The following is a 20946-nucleotide window of genomic DNA, read 5'->3' as shown; positions in this document are numbered from 1 at the left end:
ATATCGCGATCTTTCTGCAACCTTGGTTATTTATAGAAGATTGACCGCGCGTGTTTATAAACGGGACATGCAAGGGTATATGTATACACTCTATAGACGGCGTTTATCTTGAAGATTGAGGAATGCGAATTTGAACTGAGGTGGCGTTTAGGTACTGCACTGTTAAAGTTTCCAGTGTTCATAAAACGTACACTGGTAAATCCCAAGTTCTACATGTACGAAATAACTTTAGTTCCCTCGAATATTTCTACCAAATACTTTGAAACTTAGGAACTGCCGTCTGAAATGCCAACTGTTATCACAGAAAATTTGACGATGTCAACCAGCGTAACACGAACAATTCTTCAAAAACCAATTCTTTGAAACCATGTTTCACTGTTTAAGCATCAAGCATGCATAAAAAAGGGAGGGTTTTTGAAACCATGTTGTTCAACATGCGATATATATAAAAATGTTGGTCTAATTCGTTAGATCTTTTTGTGGACAAGGTTTAATTTCAAACACTGTGCGACCTGAAATCTTTAAACAAACACAATAGTTTTTGAACGATTTTTTTAATCAAATTACGGTGTTTTTTGCAAGTTGAAACCAAGGAAAAAATTTGCCGCTAAAAAATCCAATTGTTTTGTGTATACCCTTCAGCCATGCATTTTAATATCTACTTGATACCCTTTCATGCACATAGACATGTTTAGGGACCACTAAAGCTTATTTTAAACTTGCGATCGGCTTTCAAAAATGATAGCAAGAGGTCCACTATAGCGAGTAAGTCTGGCGATTCTTTTCAGAGGCAATAATATCAAAAAACACAACAAAAGCATCAACTATGGATAAATAATATATTTCAATCCTTTGGGTGACATATTCTTTTTTGATCGTCAGTTTTTGCAGGCATATTAGGCGTCGGGATTTTCTACCAGGCGAGATATTGTGGATTTGATAGCTATATTGTTTACTAGGGGAAAAGGATAAAGTTTCTTGAATGTCTGACCGAGGATCTTTAGTCATCATCCCGGTTTCCGCCGGCTTTGGGTTTAGGACCTCCAGCAGGTTTAGCCATTATGATCTGAAATGGTAAAAGAATACATAAGTTAAAAGGGTTTAAGCTTTTGGGAGATGGTTTTTGTGGCACGAGTTTCAACCGTTATTGTCAATGTCAACGAGAAACCCCAGAAAAATTGAGGATAATTCATGATCGTCGGACGCAGTGTTTCTATATTCAGGTGACTTCACCCAAACTTAAATACTTTGGTCCAACAATACTTTGGTCCACAGTGCAGGGGCCGGTTGTATCAAGCCCGTTTAGCTTAAACGGTGGATATAAGTCAAAATTAAAGCACACTCTTATAGAAGTCTTTGAATGAGTGAACTTGAATATTATGTACTGAATATGTAGTTGTAAACACTATCTTTGTATTAAGGTTAAAAACATGTAGTTTGCTTGTTAAATAAAACGATAGACTTGCTCTTACTTTGAACTTATCCACCATTTAAGCTAAACGGGCTTGATACAACCGGCCCCAGGGGAATTACCTGATCAACTCTTAGTATAGTTACGGCTGCATTTGACGCCATCTTGATAGCATTTTGCTTCACAAGAAACATGTCGTATATACCAGCTTCCGAGACATCTTTAAGACTCGCATTTCCAGCCTGAAACATGAAGATTATTGGTGATGAGAGATATATCATCCATAGGTCGGAAGACAAGGGATGGGTGATATATCATCTATAGGTCGGGAAGCAGGTGATGGGAGATATATCATCTATAGGTCGGGAGACAGGGGGTGGGAGATATATCATCTAATAGGTCGGGAGACAGGGGATCCATCATACCTCTATATCGAAGCCAGAATTCTTCTGTCCGTCGTTATGCGATGCGTATAGTTTTGAAATCACCTCATTACCCTTCACTCCTGAAGTTTCCGCGAGAATTTTGGGGAACACCTCAAGCGCTTCGGCAAACTTCTTGATTGCGTACTGCTCCAGACCGGAGAACGTCTGAAAAATGAATGGTTTCGCAGTGAAGATTTTGTGTATGAAATAAAGCTTTTGTGATGGTGCTTTGCTAGTTCACCTTACCCAGGTGGTAACTCAAAGTGGCACCATCACAATATTTTAATTCACCAGAGTCATACACAGAATCGTTTTAACTTTAAGACACAGATATGGAAGACTAGATTGAGTTCCGAAATATCATATATTCGATCTTGACCTAGTAGCTAAGTTGGAAGAGCATTGGACTATAGCAAACCAAAGGTCGTGGGTTCGTTTTGGCAGTGTTAACTTACAGTCTATTCCCATGATTACAAATTACTCCCCTTCGTATCTACTGTATCGTACTTGCCTTCCACCCCCCCCCCCCGCCTACACTTGAGGTTAGGGCGAGGGGCAGGTGACCTCCTATGTTCCTCTCGCCCCACCTTAAGAAGCCTCGCTCACGCAATAAGGCAATGGGTCGATAATCGAAGAGTGTACCCTTTGGTGAAAGACCTTTCAGACTAAACCAAAGGAACAAATTCGCCTACCGGAGAAAGTACCTAACTTCCTACCTCGGCATAAGTAGCCAACTGCATGGCGAGCTCGATTTCCGTGGCTCCAGCACCCGGTAAACACCGTCCGTCCCTCGTCAATTGTTTATACGTGTTTACACCATCGTCAACGGCTCTTTCTATATCATCCATTATGCTGTCCGTCGAGCCACGCACGACGATGGTCGAGATTGCGCTTTCCTCTCGTTCTATATATAAGGAACATAGTTTCTTCACCTTTTAGCACAGTACAGACGAGCAAGTATTAAAACTCGCGTGTACGCGTTTTTGGGCTGTGAAAAACGTGCGAGTTCTTTTCAACGACCAGAACCCATCAAACTATCTCAAGGACCTATCGCAATTTTCCCTGCGATTTTAGGTATGATTTTCCTTTTTTGATGGATGCGATCGAGTGGATAAGTTACAGATGCTCGAATAAGGACGTTTATACATCTGAGGATTTATAACTATTCGCTCGTTCGCATATCCCAGAAGACGAAAATCGCAGCTTCAATCGCAAACAGGTTTTTAATAAACAAGTACGATCGTACTATAGTGGACCAGGAACTGCGTGACCGAGTTAATTCTGAACTGCATTGTATTTACAACAATGGAGCAGACAATGTATTGCTAATCGTTTGCGTATTCTTATATATAGGCTGAATATTAACGATATGTATATATTATTTGCCGCACATATAGTCAAGAATTGCTTGTAACTTGCTTCAAAGGTCAAAAGTAAAAATTCGAACTCCGTCAATCGATGCGGAATATTGCTTAGAATAATTGTGCCAAGTTTCATTCCGATCAAACAAGTAATGATAGAGCCTTAGGGTTTTTTTAAAGAGCGTCGCCCCCTACAAAACAACAACAACAACAACAACAACAACAACAACAACAACAACAACAACAACAACAACAACAACAACAAGATTAGCAACGGTTAGGAACCAGTTCCTGGTCCAACAACTCACCTTGCTTGAAGACGATAACAGAGGTATCACCAACCTCGTCAACCTGTACCATATTGCAATGACCTATTTCTTCCGCTGTAGGTTTTGCCTGTTGAAGGAAAAGACGGGAAATGATGAGCAAATAACCTTGAACTATGGTCTAAAGTTAAACCCAAACACTCAGCCTAAAACCCAGGGATCGGTTGTATCAAGCCCGTTTAGCTTAAACAGTGGATAAGTTCAAATTAGAAAGCAAGCCTGCCGTTTTATTCAAGAAGCAAACAAAATGTTTTTGACCTTAATACAAAGATACTGTTTACAACTACATATTCAGTGCATAATATTCAAGTTGACTCATTCAAGAGAGTTGTAAGAGTGTTATTTAATTTTGACTTATCCACCGTTTAAGCTAAACGGGCTTGATACAACCAGCTCCAAGTATAAACCCAAGCCTTGGATCAAAACTATAATCAAGCCTATAACCGGACCAAAGCCTTAAACCCAAGCCTAAAACTAAACCAAAAGCCTAAGCCTTAAACCAAACTATAGGCTTGAAGCAAATCCTAAACTTAAGCCTAAAGTCAAACCCCAAATCTTAAACCAAACCCAAAAACTCAAGCCTAAAACCAAACCTCTACACACAAAACCACGAAGTTGTCGAACGAATAACACTTCAAATGAGATAAAAATTTATAGGATTTACCATTTTCGGCAGTGCAACCGCGCCAACAGCTTTGCATAGTCGACGTAATTCCCACTTAGAGGTTAACCTTGAGGAGATTTGAAGGTGATTAGAATACAGTAAGAAGTGAAGATTTTCAACTTGGTAAATCATTTGAACAGTCAACTAAACTCACCTTACAACCATTAGATTATATTTATTACAAAAATGAAGCGCCATATCGCCTACTTTTCCACCGGTAACTACGAGATTACAACCAACATCAACTAAACTCTTGATTTGCTGGAAATATAGAGAGAAAATGTTGAGAAAACTCTTCAGAATCTGCCAGGATCTCTTTGTAAAGCATTCTCAGGCTAGCCTCGTTTATCTATTTGATGATGAACGAGGCTGGATACTTACATTTTCTAGTAGATTTTCAGCACCTGGGCTGAATGCCTTTAGTTCCGCAGCACTTTTTATGAGAACCGTGCCCTAAAGGTAATGCACAATACAGTACTGCTGTGATATTGAACGTCGCATTGGGGGGAGCTTGCAATATTGAAGTGATTAAAAAATGAAAGGTTGGTAACCCTTCGTGCAGAGAAATCTTTCAGAAGCTATCTTTTCAGTTAACTGAGAAAAACTACTTTTCATGGCAACCACTTTGGCTTGCAGAAAAATATAGCCACGTCTATCGCCAGTTATCGTTCCAGTTGTATTAGAGTGTTATAGTTCAGTGTATCGAGTGTTCACTGGCTTAAGCCTTGGGCAAACTAGGAAACATTGTTTCGGAAACATTGTTTCCCGCCAATGTTTCTCAATGTTTCCCAGGGTGGGCAAACACTGGGAAACATCAGTGAGAAACAATATATAGCGCTCAGAGGAAATCAGTCCTATGAAGCAATTATTTTTTTAAAACCAAAACTAATTTGCATTACCAACATCCCATAAACAGTTTCTTGCTTCGTACAAACTTATCAGTTTCTCTGTTTCAGTATCTTTCCACACTCGTTCGCTTTTACCCCTTTTATTATTGCTTTGTTCGTCTACAACAACTGCTATTGTGCTTTCAGCCATTTTTTGTGTTGTTTCACTTGTTTGTTATGCGCAAAGAGTAAATATATATCTACTCTTTGTTATGCGCATGCTCTAATTGGTAAAAAGTGCGGAAACATATGGGCAAACATGGAAACAATGTTTCCGCAACCAAAATCACACTTGGGAAACATATAATGTTTCTGAATTTGATAGGAAACATTTTTGCTTCCTCGGAAGCAAATTTTGCTTCCGCAACAATGTTTCCCAGGGTGGGCAAACAGGGAAACATATGAGGAAACATTGCGAAACATAAATGTTTCCGCAACAATGTTTCCTAGTTTGCCCAGGGCTTTACACACCTAAAAATCTCACATCTTGTTGACAACTTGTTGGCTCAACAAGCTTGTAGCAAGCTTGTTGACAAGTTGTAACAAGCTTGTTGAGACAACAGGTTGTAGCAAGCTTGTTGACATCAAGCTTGCTACAACTTGTTGGCTTGCAGACTTGTAGCAAGTTGTTGGAACAACTTGTACCAAGCTTGTCGACAACAAGCTGTACCAAGCTTGTTGGAGCAACTTGTTGACAAGTTGTTATAGTCATCAAGTTGTAACAAGCCTGTCACAACAAGCTTGTACCAAGGCTGCGCTTGACAATGCTGTAACAAGACAGTTCCAACAAGTTGTAGCGACATTGTTAACGGCAAAAGTTTTCCGATAACAACAAAATCAATTTGAACTGGGCCAAATATGATTTTATTGATCATCGCCATTCATCAAATGGCAAAAGCAAGATCAACGAGCTTTTAAACACTTTAACACTCTGCAACTGCAACGAAGTTCATAACTTCTTTTATAATAAGATTTGAAAATAATCCGAATTCCTTGAAAACATTACAGATGAACATTTCCTTGTTTCAAGGATATCTACAACCGTTGAACCGTTGAGGAAGTGACGATTTGAACGGAGTAATCTCATTGGTTCAGACTCTGTTTAAACTATGTATAAGTGATCTTATTGGTTGAAATATACGTCAGTGTATTTGCAAATTTCCCTGCTCTTTTCAAGAGTTCACTGATTCACCTGGTCATTGAGCTATCTTTGTGCCAAAACCTTTGTTTTTTTAAGCCTTTAAAAGTTTAATAAACGTTGAAATATCAGTTAAAACGGATGGGCAACTTAAAAAAGTTTAAAGAATACTACAGTTCGACGTTTTAATAAAGGTATGTGCGTTTAATTCATCCAAATATTTGATATGGCGTACACAACGCCGGCAACACAATTTATTATAGTACACTAGATAGCATTTTAAAACTATATAGTTTTTAAAATATTTGTTGAATTTATTGCTTTTTATAAACATTGAACTGTTAGTTTCTGTGGATATTTATCAAAATCGAAACTTCGCCGGTTTTTTGTATTCAATAATTCAAATATTTTTAATGACGATAAGGTGTACGGTAAAGTGCAAAATTTCCTATTTTTAATATCTGTGCGTATGTTTTTAGCATGCTCTGATTAGAAATAATAATATATATTTACGTATATGGTAATAAAGTATTTGTACATTACTTATTTGACATTAGACTTGGATGGCATTCATGGCAAGCAAGACCCTCGCCACAGCAGACAGGATGGAGTTTCCTCAACGTATTTGCAAACCATTTGCTGTTGATTCTTGGGATGACGAAGTCAATTCAACAAGTGACTGAAATACTGGTATTATACAAGAATACTCATGCACCGCCACCAGTTAATTTTTACCATATGAATGCAAAGAAACTTTTCTTACGAACTGATTATTAGGCTATATACTCATGCAGAAAGGAAAATACATATGCTCTTGTACTGAGCCTTTAGTAATCTTGGTACTTCAAGTGTGAAGTTTGTATTTAATTGCTAACCTTTGAATTTGTTTTTAAAATAATATGATTTTTACATCAAACTTTGTGTTGTTTGTTCTTTGTTTCACAATCTCCGGGAAAACACGCGTGTTTTCAAGCGAGATTTAATGCGCGGCCATGTTTGCAGCAAGCTTGTCGCGACAAGCTTGTAACGGCCTTGTTATAACAAGCTTGGAACAGCTCAAGTTCAACAAGCTTGTAGCAAGTTGTTGTCAGACTTGTAGCAAGCTTGTTGGCAACAACCTTGGTACAGCATTGTCACAACAAACTTGCTACAAGTCTGACAACAACTTGCTACAAGTCCGTCACAACAAGCTTGGGACAAGCAGTGCGAACACAACCTGATATCGGCTTGTTGGAACAAGCTTGCTACAAGTCTGCTGCAGACTTGTTACAACTTGTGCGTTTTTACGTGTGTACCTTCGTCTCAGTCCCCATTGAATCAAGCGGACACGAGAATACGACGATCTTAGCATCTACAACTTTCGTGATATTTCCTTCCACTTCGCGTTTGAAGACCATTCCTTGGATGACGTCAGAACTGTGGACGCCCGAACCCTGCAAGTCACGTGTCGTGCACGTGCATTAATTATAGTGGAGTGAGCTTTGTGGGTAACCTCATAGAGTCTGGGACCGCAGGTTAGGGGGGGGGAGGGCTGGCCAATACCGGTGCATGGGGGGAGAGAGGCAATGGTGCTTGCATGGTGTGTCAATATCAATAGAATATTCAAATGGACGACACCTTTATTCTATTGAATAGTAATAAAATTTCATCTTTGAAACCAAGAATTATTAAAGAGGATCCTTGATTTAGGAATACTAAGACTTGATCAAAGTTATAACAAACAACGGATTAAAACGATTGAAAAACCACTATCCGGTGGATAGCGCTATTTCCTATCAAGGTTATCGTCAACATTGCTTCTCTGGAGAAAAAAGGTTGAAATATGAATGCTCACCAATATCTTCACGACTCGAACATTATCGACGTTGAATAAACCAGACTCTGGTAGGATGGGAACTAGAGAAAAAATTGGAATCGATGGGAGGTGATACCATAGCATCAGAGTGATTTCCTATTCTGTGTGACAACCACACACTGTTTTTCTTCATTGTGTGTCAGAGATGTTTCACTGCACTTAAAATTATTGCATAGGACCTAAAACCCGTTTTCCACTGGGCGAATTTATTCGCGCGACGCGTGAGCGATATCTGAAATCCGGTGATGTGATTGGTTTGCGAAAAAAATTTGCCGCGAAAAAGTAGAAACGCTTCCTATTTTTTATCTCTTCGCGCGAATAAATTCGCCTAGTGGAAGACGGGTTTGGCCTCAATTTTTGCCGCAATTTTCCACTTTTGATAGATGCAAACGAGTGAATTAGTTTTGGATGTTCCAATAAAAGTTCTTATACAACAAAGTATTCATTACTAAGTACTCATTCACATCTATCAAAAGAAGGAACTTGCAGCAAAAAATGCAAGTGTGCACAGGCGTTAAGCCAGTATTATTCCACTCAAACCTACCGCAAGCTTTTGTTAGTAGTTCACAGAGAAAATCTTCATTTCCGTACTGTTGGTAAAACAAAGTAAAAACAAAATCATTTTAGGCTGGAAAATGTTTTACAAGTTTCTTCCAGCTCACAGAAATTATCACAAATTTAGTGTAGGAGTGGAGAATATTGTACCTGCTTGCTTGCAACAGAGGATTTGATGGCTCTTGCGACTTCTTTTGAATCTCGTATATCTTTTATTGTATGGCATGTCAAATCTGAGAAAACATACAAATTTTGAATGTTTAGCATAAATGATGGCCATTTTCAAGAGAAGCGAGAAGTGGTGTTCTTCTAGAGATAGTTTTAATTAAGGAAAGGCATTATTATTTATTTATCAGGGAGATGCCAATACAAAAAGGTATTTCTGGCAGATTGCACTCTGTATTTGAAAGGTATCTATATTCAAAGGTCCAGATATCAGTGATTTATACCTGGCAATATTTCTAAAGCTTTCTGACAGGCCTTCTCAAAACCTTCAATCACTTCAGGTGGTGAAAGACCCTGTATTAAAAAACAATTGACACACATCAATAGAGAGTATTCAACAACAGATGATGACAATCAAACATAGCTGTAGACAAACAAAAGATGCTGAAAATGTTAACACCTTACCATACGCAAGAGTTCTTCAGCTTTTGTGAGAAGTTCTCCACCAAAAACCATCACAAAATTTGTACCATCTCCAACCTGTATTAACAAATATAGAATATTTTCAGCACAATTCAAATAATGAGAAAAATGTCAAAGGCTAAATCATGTCTTATGGTACAAAAAAACAATCTCACTTCGTGCAAACTAGCTTCAACTGCTGGTGAAGAGTTTATGTGATAGTCTTAGTGCCAAGCAGTATTTCCCTCACAGATCTCAGGACAGCTTACCTCTTGTTCTTGCATCTGAGATGCAAGTATCAACATTTTTGCAGCTGGATGTTGGACCTGAAATGTTTTGAACATGTTGTATTTTCCATCATTGTATATTTTTTGGGAGGGAGAGAAACCCTACGGTGATTAAAAACTCCAAATAAAGTACACAATCCTGCAAACAGAATCCCTACTGAAATACCTCAAGTTCTTTGATAACAGTTGCTGCGTCGCTTGTCACAAATAACTTCTCAAGCTGATTGATCACCATTTTGTTCAACCCTTGAAACAAAATCATATCCAAATTCAATTGTAATGAACTTCGGTAACTACCAAAGTGATAGTGTCAGATGATGACCAATCTTGTACGAAGGTGAATGATTGTGCCACTTACCACTTGGACCATACGAAGACCTTGTGATTTTCGTTATTTCTTTGCAGGCTTCGATATTTCGAAACACTGCCTCTTCAAGGCCTTTCATATGCTGAAATTCAGATAAGCAAATCATGCTAGGGTATCAGTCTGGAATTTCAACCAGCAGTTCAAGAGAATTTTGTGGAAATTTCACATGTTTCTGGGCAAGATCACATTTTTGTGAATGATTGAAATTTTTTAAATTAAGTTGTAATATTTCCTCTTTAGCATTGCCTAGTCAGGTCTGCACATCAGTTGTGCACTATTAAATAACAATGGCTGGAGCACTGGTTAGCTATAAACACCTTAGCGGCAGTCAACAGCTACTAAATGTTTTGCTATCAATATAGGCCCAAATGAGCATATATGCATGGCATTATTTTAATTTCACATCGCCTTAAGTTGAAGAATACCCAACTTCTTGGGATAAAACAAGCCATATTTTATTCAAGTACAGTTCACACCCTTCAAAGTTGAAATATAAACACTAAAGTTTTGAACATTTGTATAATTTTGTACATTTGTAGCGGTCCAAATGAAATCGTTTTTTATAACATTATCAATTACTACAAATACTCTCAATAATCAACTCGTGTTGGCAAACATATAAAAAAATATCCTCAAAATCACGAATTTTTTGACAGCAAACAACTCAAAGTGTGCCAAACCACGTGCACTTTGGGAAACCAAATTCTCGGTTGTATAAAACAGTTTGAGAGTCTGGTTTCGACGTATTTGAGAAGTTCAATGTATGAAAACTCTCTCCATGAAGTATTATCCATCTAAAGCCTACCTTTGCACCATCTTTGAGCATGTGTTGGAAGGAAGTTTTGGGAACAGACAACGCCATTTTGCAAGATTTTTGTGAAGAAATGACATTGGGCTCCAGGATCCTAACGTCGGGCACAGCAGCCCGTCCCGCTCTGGCACAACCTAATTAACATTCTTTGCATAAAGTCCAAATTCGAAATTTTTATCATATTTTTGCATCATTATAAAAGCAGTTTTAATGTTTGTTTTGTACGGAATGTGGAGGAAAAGCACTGCCTAATATGCGAAATGAAACTCCCTTCACACATTTCATGTTGTATACTTCACGCCTTTGAAAATCCAAAGATTCTCAGCCATATTTTGCATCCGGTCACTCGATGTTTTGATGTGCTTGTACTGAATAGAAGTAAGAGTTATTTAGGGAGAACACCTCATCTTTTGTCGCAAATTTTCGATCTCGTTTCCTGACATTGTCGCGATTTATTTAGTCAACGTTTTGCACCGAACCTTGGCAACATGCAGTACAAAAAACACATCAACTTGTGAAATAGGTTCCTGCAGCAGGTTCTGGCAGGAATCGTTTAAAAATATCGCGTGATTTGGACAACATAAATTGTTTTTATTGCCCAAGTTTCCTGGGCAGCTGGCACGAGCCACGCCCGTATTCAGCAAAATGTCACCAGACAAAAGAATTTAAATTATTTTCGTTCTTCGCTGATGGACGAAACGTCATTTCCAACACATCACAATCGGTCTACAAGCGCTTTGGGGATTATTACTCACGAGAACCTAACAATGCCTTTTACACGCGAAGAAAAGCAGAAGGCCAAGGCGGCGATTTACAACGGAGAAGAGCAGAATAAGGATGCGAAATCTCCGGTAGAAAACGGCCATGATTTGGTGGTAGGAGAAGAAGCGATTGGGCACGAATGCTGTTATCCGAAAGGCTGTATTTCGAGCGATTCAACGCCATGGAATTCCGTTCGTTTTGTTTGTAACAACGAACAGTGCGATAGAAGCGGTTTCATGCACGGTGAATGTGCCGATGCGTTTGAAGAAGACATTCTGGCATACCTTCGAAGCGTTGGGCGGGCACGAAGTTGGTCTGACAAGCAACGAAGGCAAAATATATGGACAAAAAAGGGCTATGATTTGATATACAAATGCTGCGCCTGTTCGTGCGGTAAGGGCCATTTGAAAAAGGATTTGGATTACAAGCCGAGCGGCGACGAGGACAGCTTTCAACAAGTTAAATCGAGACGAAAAAAGAACAAGGCGGCGCAGAAGCCATTGTTGACAGTCTCCCCCAATTGCAACGCGACAAGTGGTATGCCGAATGCCAGCAAAATGCATCAAAGAAAAGCAAGTCAATCCCCACCCGAGTTCTCTCCTGGCGTAAAGTCGCCCAATAGAAGGAGAACAAACTCGAAATCCAAAGATATTTTTCAGTTTCCTTCGTCGCCAAAAGGGGAACAGGCAATCTCATCGAGCTTCCCATGGCGAACAGATTTTGCAACAATGGTGACCATCCTTCCTCGACAGAAAATCAACCCTTGTCACATCAAGATGGACGATGATTTTACACAAAGCGACGACCCAAGGTCTTTCATATTGAAGGCCTTGTTCTCAAACAGTCAGACTGCTGTGAACTGTGTGATCTGCCAGAGGAATCTACCAGTGTTTGCAAACTACCCACTGCTTGATGGTACATTTTTTCTGTCACCCAAAGAGCTCACAGCATCTGGCTGCATCGAGATGGACTTGCAGTCTCGGACGCTGTACCTCACCGCGGTATGTATGCACTGTCTGCAAGGCAAGCCTCAGGCGGTCAAGTGCAAGTTCTGCAATACAAAATGGGATGGGTCGCACCATCAAATCGGCACCCTCTACTGGTACGATATATTTGCAGCATCACCCTGTTGTGATCGGCGCAACGAATGCCGAAAATGTGGTAAACCGGTCGCAAACTCGGAGACGAAACAGTTCTTCTCGGATTACTCTCGGCGTTTTGAATGTCCTCACTGTTCCTATGTTGACTGTCATTACGTGAAGCCGCTAACCTTATATGAACTCACTAACTGAACTACGTACGAACTTCTAAATCCCCTTTGCCAATCCCCAATTGGTTCGAATTCAGTTTATGTCTAAGACAAGGATAATGTCTTGGTATTTGTACATTGTGGCGTAATTCTGCAAAATGTTGTGTTGATAAAGAACATGCTAATATTGTTACATGACAAGAATTTGTTACAAATGGCAAATTTCTAAGAACAAGATGTAATACGCTTTGCTATTTATGCCACACCCTATGTAACTTCAATTTATTTATTGGTCAAAAAGTATATCATGACTTGAAATTTTTATTACTATTGATTAAACAGCGAAAAATTGTATATGGTTTTCTTTTATACAAATGGAATGCAATGATATAGGAGCTGAGTCCTCATTACAGCATTTATCCCCCCTGGATTAACCAAAAAGCCCCCCCTGGACTAACTGGCAACCACAACCAAGTCTTTATTCTGAATGAGATTTCACCCCAAAGGAATAAATACATCCCACTATGTATTAATTCTGTAAATATTCTGTAGATTTGCCGAAGTGGACCTACTTTGGCTAATTTTACTGACAGATTATTACCTGTTAAGTATCTCCTTGATCAGTGCAATTGCCTGCTATATTAGATGGAGTAAATATTAAACACAAGTAAATACTTTTAGGCGATAGCAAATAACTGTCATGCAGATGTTGTGTTGTGGATTGATGCATTTTGAAGACACATTTTACTTTCTCTTTGCAATTAAACAGATCCAGTTAAAATAGAGAGACTTCCTCAGGGGCCTTACCTTTCCACATGACAAAATCTAACACTTCACTGCCTAAAGTTTAAGTCTCACCCAAACCTGAACAGGCTACGATAAATAACCTAAATACATCTAGGAGTAATAATTCAATTACACTAAAATGCTAAGTTTCCTCAGCTTCAAGCATGTCTTCGATTTCTTTTTCCCAAGAACCATCATCATTATCATCATCTTCTTCATTCACAACTACATCATATTCCTAGCAAAAGGAAGTTTTTTCATCTATTCCATAAACTTTATAAATCATACGTTTGTAGGTATACAACAGTACTAATATTGTGTAAAATATAGATAATTTATACTCTCTTTAAAATACAACATCACAAGGATATTATTCTTCATTAGTTTTGTTTTAAATTAAGGCATTAACAGATACTGATTTTTATTCAAACCTATGCTGATGAACTTGCTACAAACTGGTTATATCCTGTTTTTAAACTAACTAAAGATCACATAGCTCTGTTGGTAAAGAGCTAGCTAAGCAAACAAACTAAGTTCAACTGCAACTGTGGTTATAAGTTTCTTTACAGCATTAAGCATACACTTCACAAAATGGACCAAACTTAGAACAGATTGTATGAACATCCTTCCTTTAGGATCACTACTCAAGATGAATGAATTATGAATTTGAACCTTCAATGTGCATAGTCTGAACAGAGTCACAGTATCATCAGCTAACTGGTCTAAACTCCCAATACTAACCTGTAATTCCTCTTGTAATTCCCGTTCCCAGTCTGGAATATTGCTTTCAGTAGTTTCATTTGTTTTAGGTTTGGTTTCACTGTTTGAATTTGCTTCAAGCTTCAATGTAGTTGATGTTTTCTTGCTTTCACTTTTATCACTGAGTCTGTCAACACCAATTTGTTCTAGATCTTCTTTACTAAGCTCTAGAATGACGGTATAAAATTCACATGCAAATGACATTAAAGCTCAGCTTTTGCAGCATTATAACCAGGGCCGTCCTCAGAATATTTTTACAGGGGGGGTGTAAGCTAGGTCATCTTAACCGACTGATTGACTGACTTGTACTGACTACACTCTGGATGAAACTTTGTCAAGTTTATATTGGATTGGTCTATAGTGTCAAAAATATTTTTGTCTGCCGACTAAAATAGCAATTTTCCCGACTGAACCTCAGAATAAACTTTCTGGGGGGTGTGACACCCCCCTAAACGCCCCCCTAACTCCGGGCCTGATTATAACTAATGAAATACAAGGACCACCCAAATATGCAGATAAAATAACTTGTGTACCATGTGCTCCCTCAAAAGCATCACTTATAAACTCATCCTGTGGAGGGCTGCTGGATAAAGTCATTTCCCCCAGGTCTTCACTCTGAACAGGATAATTAAATCAAGAGTTTAGATTTTGAAACTGATAGAATCATAACTCTTTTTAGGTTTGGTTGATTCTAAATTAGAAGAAAAGTCTTACAATGTTTTCCGTTCTGGATCTATGTCCTTTTTCCTGCTGTTTTTTCAGATCAGAATCTAAGAAACAACATCAAGGTTTTAAAAAACACAGGGTTCTACAACATGGGGCACAATTCAAAAAGAGAGCTTACTATCTGATGACTGAGTGCTTGATTGTTCGCTTGTATTCAAGTTTTCAGCAGAGTTGCTAGTTTTATCTGGATTGACAATTACAATTGATAAGAATGAGATCATTTGTATGATTCACGAAAATCTTCATCAAATCTTTATAGTCCTTACCAGCTCCTGATGCCAAAGATGTGAGTTGTGATGATTGTTTAATTAGCGAAACACGGTAAAAGTAATTTCTCCAGAATGCTGACTCCTTGACTCTAGTTTGAGAAATTATCGGTAAAAAATTAGCTATGTATTTAGGGGCCGGTTGTATTAAACTCTTTAACTATATTTTGCATAGTTAAACCCTAGTTAACTCAGAAATACTCGACTCTGATTGGTCAATTCTGCAGTTAAAAGTTAACTAGTCTTTTATACAACTGGCCTCAGGTATATATAAGATTAAGATTACAGTTTGGTTTTGTTAATATAGTTAACTTACTTTTTGGGTACTAAGTTAAACCTCATTTTCTTCAGTTCCGGGTCTTCCTCAAGCGTGGCTAGGGCTACAGGAAACATGCTCTCATATTCATAATGAAACTGAACTCCTGATGGAGGGTCACGCAGGAAGTTCCTCTCGTCCTGTGGGACATAAATAGGGATAAACAAACACCTTTAACAGATTGAGACACTCTATCATAAACACCTCTCAAATGTTGATTCTTTTCTAATAAACACCTCTCTCATATGGACTAAAGTAAACACTTCTCTGATATGAACAGCGACACCTAATGCAGACACCTTGCTAGAATACACCTCTCTATTATGGACATCTGTCTGATACCGTATAGATGCCTCTCTAATACAGACGCCTCTCTAATATAGACACCTCTCTAATACAGACACCTCTCTAATATAGACACCTCTCTAATATAGACACCTCTCTAATATAGTTACATTTCTTAGAAAGGTATCCATATTAAAGAGGTGTCTATATGAGAAGTGTCTAGAATGTTTCTAATATAGACATGCACTTCTCTAATATAGACACCTCTTTCATATAGATACCTTTCAAATATAACCACCTCTCTATATACATATAGACACCTCTGTAATATGTACATGCAGCTGACATGCACCTCTCTAAACCAACTCTTCATACAGATACACAACTTCCTAGGAAGAACACATTTCTATGGATTTCTCTATGACACATTCCTTACATGTGTGAACTTACAGAGGATAGAGCAAGGATTTGGGATTTCATTGTCTCTTCTTCATGATAGCCCACCCATGGAGGTACTCCAGTTTCTAAGTAAATAATTTAAAAGGATGTTTTGTGTGGATCTTGGGATAAAATATCTTTACCAAACTAAACATGTGGTAAGAAAAATTGTTCCAATTCTTCACTGTATACTTGAAATATATAGTTATACCTTTTCTTTTATTGTGCTTTTCACTGACAAATTTCTCTTGTTCTTTATTAAAATCGGCAAGAATGCCCTATGTTTGGGAAGTGATACATTACTGCATGGTTTCTCCTTGGGGCCATTTAAACAAGGGAAAATAAGTCGCGACTTATATAAGACATAACTTAAATAAGATGCAACCTTGTCGTATAAACAATACTAAATGCTTGTTTGTGTCTTAGATTAGACAGGCTTGGCAGGCTTGTATGAACGGCAGCAGTAATGTGTCTTATTCAAGTTGTGTCTTATTTTTCCCTGGTATAAATGGCACTGTTGCATGGTTTCTGATTGTAAGGTTTCTCATGGTGTGCTCCTGTACCTTTCCTTCAGCACTTTCTTTCACAGTGTCCTTGACTTTAACTGCAGTTTTTGTGGCAACATTAGCAACACTGTACAGAAAACCTTAGAACACAAAAGAACATTATATATTTTTAATTATTGAACATTGTATAAATTAATTGATCATTATTTATTCAAAAGAATTCACAGCCTCTGATTGGCTAATAGGTATGTGTGAAATTGTCATGTCCAATATGTGACTTCATAACCTGTGATACGACTTTTTTCATGCATGCTACAGTGCTACTATGTCATAATGTGTGATGAATAGTTTTATCCCATGTTATGACGTCACAACAATGGCAAAGACATCAGCGTCTCAAAGGAACTGAAATGCGAAATCGACACAAATTCAAGCGAACAATTGAAAGTTGTAATGTTCATTCTTTTAAATAATAATAAAACAAATATTGAATTCAGTTTTCATAGGATATGAAGAATTGATAACGACCAACTTGGGCTTGATAATTCTTCATATTATGTTCAACTTCATTCAATAATTGTTAATTATTAAATATATTGAGTAATATACACTATTGGTTATACTGAGTTACATTACCATTTTTATCCTAGGTTATTGTTCATTACAATAGTACATTGCCTGCTCATTTATTGCTGTACATTGCCTGCTTTATTTGGAAATCCACTACTGAGTTTACTGCAACGTTATAGGTTTATTCCCCGTTGTGTAATATTGGGTTATTGGCCCAAGCTGTTGCCCTATGTCCAACTGGAGAGTACAAATATTTCACCCTCTAAAGTTAAAAACGCATTCAACTCACTTCCAAAATTCTTTGCTAGATCTTTTGCGGTCTCGGTGGCGTCTTTTTGCTCGACCTTCCTATCACCCGTCACCTCATTCTCTGAACCACCTTGGTTTGTATTTTCATCAGTATTTTCTGCAACTTTATCCTCATTTTGTTCCTTTTCACTCGTGCCCCACCAGCTAAACATCTTTAAACCCGTACAATTCCTTAAAAAGACTTCCAATTATAGACTTTACTACATCTTTTTGGAACAAAAACATGAAAATATTCCTTTGAACACAATAAACTACGCAAAGTATTTATTTTTGTTTTTATGTTTTTATCGGATTCCTGCGACCGCGATGAATAGAGGATACTTCTTGTAAGAACAATAAAGAGTTATAAAGAGTAAGCCGTCATTTGCCTCGCATGGTGGACACATTGTGAACCGTCGTTTTCTTCGTACCGTGAACAGGTTGTGAACAGAATTGACTGGAAACCGTCGTTTGTAGATACGATGAATAGCTCACTTCACAACAACCATTTCCCTTTTGTTAATTAAACTTCACTCTTTCTAATATAAGCAACTCTCAGATTTCAAAATGTAAAAAACAAACAGATTCCAAGAAATAGAGCCTTTTAAAGGTTTTCATTTGATTAGATCATCCTGACAGTATTTTGGTGAAAGTTACATCAATTCAAAACATTCAAGGCAAGATTTTTGTTAGTAATTTTTCACCCTCATCAATGATGGTTTATAGATTCGTTTTATCAAGTTCTTTTATAGAGTTCTTTTAAAATTCGAAAAACTGAAATAAAGAGAGTCTCAGGCTTTGACAAATTGATTACTGCAATCATAATCAAGTGTTCAAAAAGACAACAACTCTTTGGAGTGGTTTAAGGATAAAGTGATTCACTCAGTTGTGTTTTCATATTTGCAGTATCTTCTTTTTTAGGATCATCTTTTCCAAATCCCAACAGCAGAGAACAGATACATGCCAATCATGATGATGCAGCCTTCAATGCCTGCCTGCGTTTCACATCCCAATTATATACACGAGCCATATCTGGTTTTGGTTAAGGTAAATTTGGAACAAACAGATTTCCTCACACTATTTTAATTGGACGCAGTAATGATCATGCACAATAGTTCATTTTCTCTGTTATACCATGAGAAAAATTAGGTCAGGTGGGAGATCTTTAGTACAGGACATTTTGAATTTCAATTGTTGCAAAGCTAGCATATATCATTGTTGTCTGGTAGCTAGAGGTATTGACTATAAAACAAAGTAATGTTTTGTTCCAATACTGTTGAAGTACAAAACCAGCCTAACTCTGAACTGAAAATTGATGAATTAGGAGTGCTTTCTTTGAAAAGGATACTGACTTCTGTAGTAACATACTGATCTTTAAGAAAGTTTAAATCGTTGATAACTGCTTCTAATGTATTGTTTGCTGCCTCAAGGTTCTTACTTAGCATAGTCTCTGCTTCATCTATACTGTATTCTAACATCACATTTGCCTATGAAATATCAAGATTCACATTCAATCATTCCACCTTAATAAGTGAAAAACTAATTAGTAATATAATTACAAAGTTCAAACATTCATATGATATTTGGTATTCACACCCAGTTCTGTAAACTAGGTTTACTGATAAGCAAAAAAAAACAATAGAATTCAATCTTAAAGCTAAGCAAAATAAACTGTATTATATAGGAAATTTCAACAGTAATTTTGAACTCCTATTCTTACCCCAAGCCACAGGCAAACTTTATCAGTTGGAGGGACACTTGCATTCAGATATATCTGGTCTGACAAGAGGAACTGTGTATTAAGAGTCTGACTTTGTTCCTACAAACATACATGGAGGTTTTCAATGAAAGAACAGGTATTGATGATGGATAGTGATATGTTACTAGTCATGATGATACCTTTTTCTCCTTGAGAACTATTACCATTTCATATGTTGATTTCAGATCTGGAATTTGGCTTTGCAACCTAAGAGAACATAAATGGCATGTTGGAACCTGGTAGATTGGGTGAATGTTTCAACAAATAAAACAATTAGAGGATTAATTGGCTTTTCCTCTCTGTAGTTGTAACGATAAAACACATAAACAACATTACTTGCGCTTCTTTGCCAAAAGATTTAACTCCATGAACTTATATTTTTGATGTTGTTCATCAAGCTGTCTCAAGACACTCTCCGCACCATCACTACCGTCACCCTTCATAAAGGCGTCTACATCTTCCTGCGAAAACAAGATAATTTTTATATCTTGTTAGAGAAATCTTTACACCATACTTTCGAGAATTTTGAGATGCCATAAAACCCAAAACAAAATGTTAGAATGATTGAAAAAATTTTAAAGAAACTGAAAATAGTTCTATTACATAACTCCAGCATGACAGAATTTCAGAAGAGTCACAGCCTTAGAGCTTCACTTGTTTCAAAATAGTATTTTGCCAGTCATGCAGAATATTGAGGATAGCACACTATCTGCTATCAATATACAGTATCAATATACAGGACATGCACATGTTCAGAATGCCAATTTATTTTTCCTGCTAGTACAATTTTAATAATTGACAATAGAGCCTGTGAATTGTCAAAATTGATGAACAGAAACTTAATTATTCCATTTAAATGACATAAAGTTTTGCTGTCAAAGGAATTGTGGAAACTCGATGAGGAACGCAAGCTATATATAGGCTATTATAACAGGCCAAATATAAATGCGTACAAATGTACTGAAAAGGGCGTAGATTATAGTTTATTACTTTATATAGAGCACATTGCAACTTCAGCAGCTGTACGAAATTGTACACAGAAGAAAACATTGACAGAGTACCAAAATTGTACAAAAATGTTCATCATATGTATACCTACCAAAAACGTAGCTTCTGGAATGCCGCGATGTTTTTTTTCCACCACAATTTCTTGATTTACATTTTCCTCTATGCCTTTCCCAGACGCCATTTTTCTTTTCCGTTCGAGCGGAAAAGACCGGGGGACCGCGTGGCGCGCTTTCTTCTTGTAGAAGATCTTCCTCAGATAGAGGAATACTTTTCGTTTCATCATCAAATTTAACCCCAAGGCCCAAACAGTTTTAATTTCTTTTCAACAGCTTCGTGTAAGACTTCCAAAAAACATTATTTTTACGGTGTCTACGATTTTAACATGAAAAACGTCTTTCTGAGATTTTTTTGCAGAAAAACTTAAGACGTTTTTTGAAGGAGTATAGAGTTCTTTTTGAGGAATTTGCAAAACGGAAGTTGCTCTCAAATTTGGGAAAGATGTTTTCCCCTTCTT

General features: G+C 37.5%; 4 protein-coding genes across 4 annotated transcripts; 1 reads left to right on the top strand and 3 right to left on the bottom strand.

The window, feature by feature from the left end:
- Positions 1-820: 820 nt before the first annotated feature.
- Positions 821-10816, bottom strand: LOC114533359 (T-complex protein 1 subunit theta-like). The gene is made up of 18 exons (XM_028554872.1): positions 10709-10816; positions 9895-9985; positions 9703-9782; positions 9519-9575; positions 9253-9327; positions 9072-9141; positions 8773-8855; positions 8612-8657; positions 8047-8108; positions 7508-7645; positions 4569-4640; positions 4342-4448; positions 4188-4254; positions 3506-3593; positions 2553-2740; positions 1837-2001; positions 1534-1653; positions 821-1066 (listed from the first exon to the last, which is right to left on the bottom strand). The coding sequence occupies exons 1-18, from the start codon at positions 10763-10765 to the stop codon at positions 1001-1003; spliced, it is 1632 nt and encodes a 543-aa protein (XP_028410673.1). The 5' UTR covers positions 10766-10816; the 3' UTR covers positions 821-1000.
- A 368-nt stretch (positions 10817-11184) lies between these two features.
- Positions 11185-13044, top strand: LOC114533369 (headcase protein-like). Its single transcript, XM_028554882.1, has one exon. The coding sequence runs from the start codon at positions 11404-11406 to the stop codon at positions 12766-12768; it is 1365 nt and encodes a 454-aa protein (XP_028410683.1). The 5' UTR covers positions 11185-11403; the 3' UTR covers positions 12769-13044.
- A 15-nt stretch (positions 13045-13059) lies between these two features.
- Positions 13060-17978, bottom strand: LOC114533379 (synapse-associated protein 1-like). Its single transcript, XM_028554895.1, has 11 exons — positions 17667-17978; positions 16865-16947; positions 16513-16579; positions 16314-16387; positions 15579-15718; positions 15263-15354; positions 15115-15180; positions 14985-15040; positions 14804-14885; positions 14253-14437; positions 13060-13749 (listed from the first exon to the last, which is right to left on the bottom strand). The coding sequence occupies exons 1-11, from the start codon at positions 17836-17838 to the stop codon at positions 13654-13656; spliced, it is 1113 nt and encodes a 370-aa protein (XP_028410696.1). The 5' UTR covers positions 17839-17978; the 3' UTR covers positions 13060-13653.
- A 280-nt stretch (positions 17979-18258) lies between these two features.
- On the bottom strand, positions 18259-20945 carry LOC114536596 (prefoldin subunit 3-like). Its single transcript, XM_028557954.1, has 6 exons — positions 20524-20945; positions 19761-19885; positions 19565-19631; positions 19386-19484; positions 19014-19152; positions 18259-18697 (listed from the first exon to the last, which is right to left on the bottom strand). Exons 1-6 carry the CDS (start codon positions 20713-20715, stop codon positions 18633-18635), a joined length of 687 nt encoding a protein of 228 aa, XP_028413755.1. The 5' UTR covers positions 20716-20945; the 3' UTR covers positions 18259-18632.
- Position 20946: the final 1 nt, after the last annotated feature.

This window comes from Dendronephthya gigantea, unplaced genomic scaffold, assembly GCF_004324835.1.
Source record: "Dendronephthya gigantea isolate DGI-Jeju-01 unplaced genomic scaffold, DenGig_1.0 000002F, whole genome shotgun sequence".
Taxonomy (NCBI): domain Eukaryota; kingdom Metazoa; phylum Cnidaria; class Anthozoa; order Malacalcyonacea; family Nephtheidae; genus Dendronephthya; species Dendronephthya gigantea.
The sequence above is the reverse complement of the archived record's forward strand: the minus strand, read 5'-3'. Positions and strand labels throughout refer to the sequence as shown.

What these genes read in the sequence shown, in the direction of transcription:
- LOC114536596 (XM_028557954.1), bottom strand. Translation starts at nt 20,715, where the DNA reads ATGATGAAACGAAAAGTATTCCTCTATCTGAGGAAGATCTTCTACAAG. An exon ending in TAGTTCTCAAGGAGAAAAAG is followed by an intron (nt 19,485 to 19,564) that starts GTATCATCATGA and finishes GTATGTTTGTAG; the next exon opens with GAACAAAGTCAGACTCTTAA. An exon ending in AAGTTTGCCTGTGGCTTGGG is followed by an intron (nt 19,153 to 19,385) that starts GTAAGAATAGGA and finishes GATATTTCATAG; the next exon opens with GCAAATGTGATGTTAGAATA.
- LOC114533359 (XM_028554872.1), bottom strand. Translation starts at nt 10,765, where the DNA reads ATGGCGTTGTCTGTTCCCAAAACTTCCTTCCAACACATGCTCAAAGAT. An exon ending in TGCTCAAAGATGGTGCAAAG is followed by an intron (nt 9,986 to 10,708) that starts GTAGGCTTTAGA and finishes TCTGAATTTCAG; the next exon opens with CATATGAAAGGCCTTGAAGA. An exon ending in GTCTTCGTATGGTCCAAGTG is followed by an intron (nt 9,783 to 9,894) that starts GTAAGTGGCACA and finishes TTTTGTTTCAAG; the next exon opens with GGTTGAACAAAATGGTGATC.
- LOC114533369 (XM_028554882.1), top strand. Translation starts at nt 11,404, where the DNA reads ATGGACGAAACGTCATTTCCAACACATCACAATCGGTCTACAAGCGCT.
- LOC114533379 (XM_028554895.1), bottom strand. Translation starts at nt 17,838, where the DNA reads ATGTTTAGCTGGTGGGGCACGAGTGAAAAGGAACAAAATGAGGATAAA. An exon ending in AAAGCACAATAAAAGAAAAG is followed by an intron (nt 16,388 to 16,512) that starts GTATAACTATAT and finishes TTATTTACTTAG; the next exon opens with AAACTGGAGTACCTCCATGG. An exon ending in AATTACAAGAGGAATTACAG is followed by an intron (nt 13,750 to 14,252) that starts GTTAGTATTGGG and finishes TCCTTTTGCTAG; the next exon opens with GAATATGATGTAGTTGTGAA.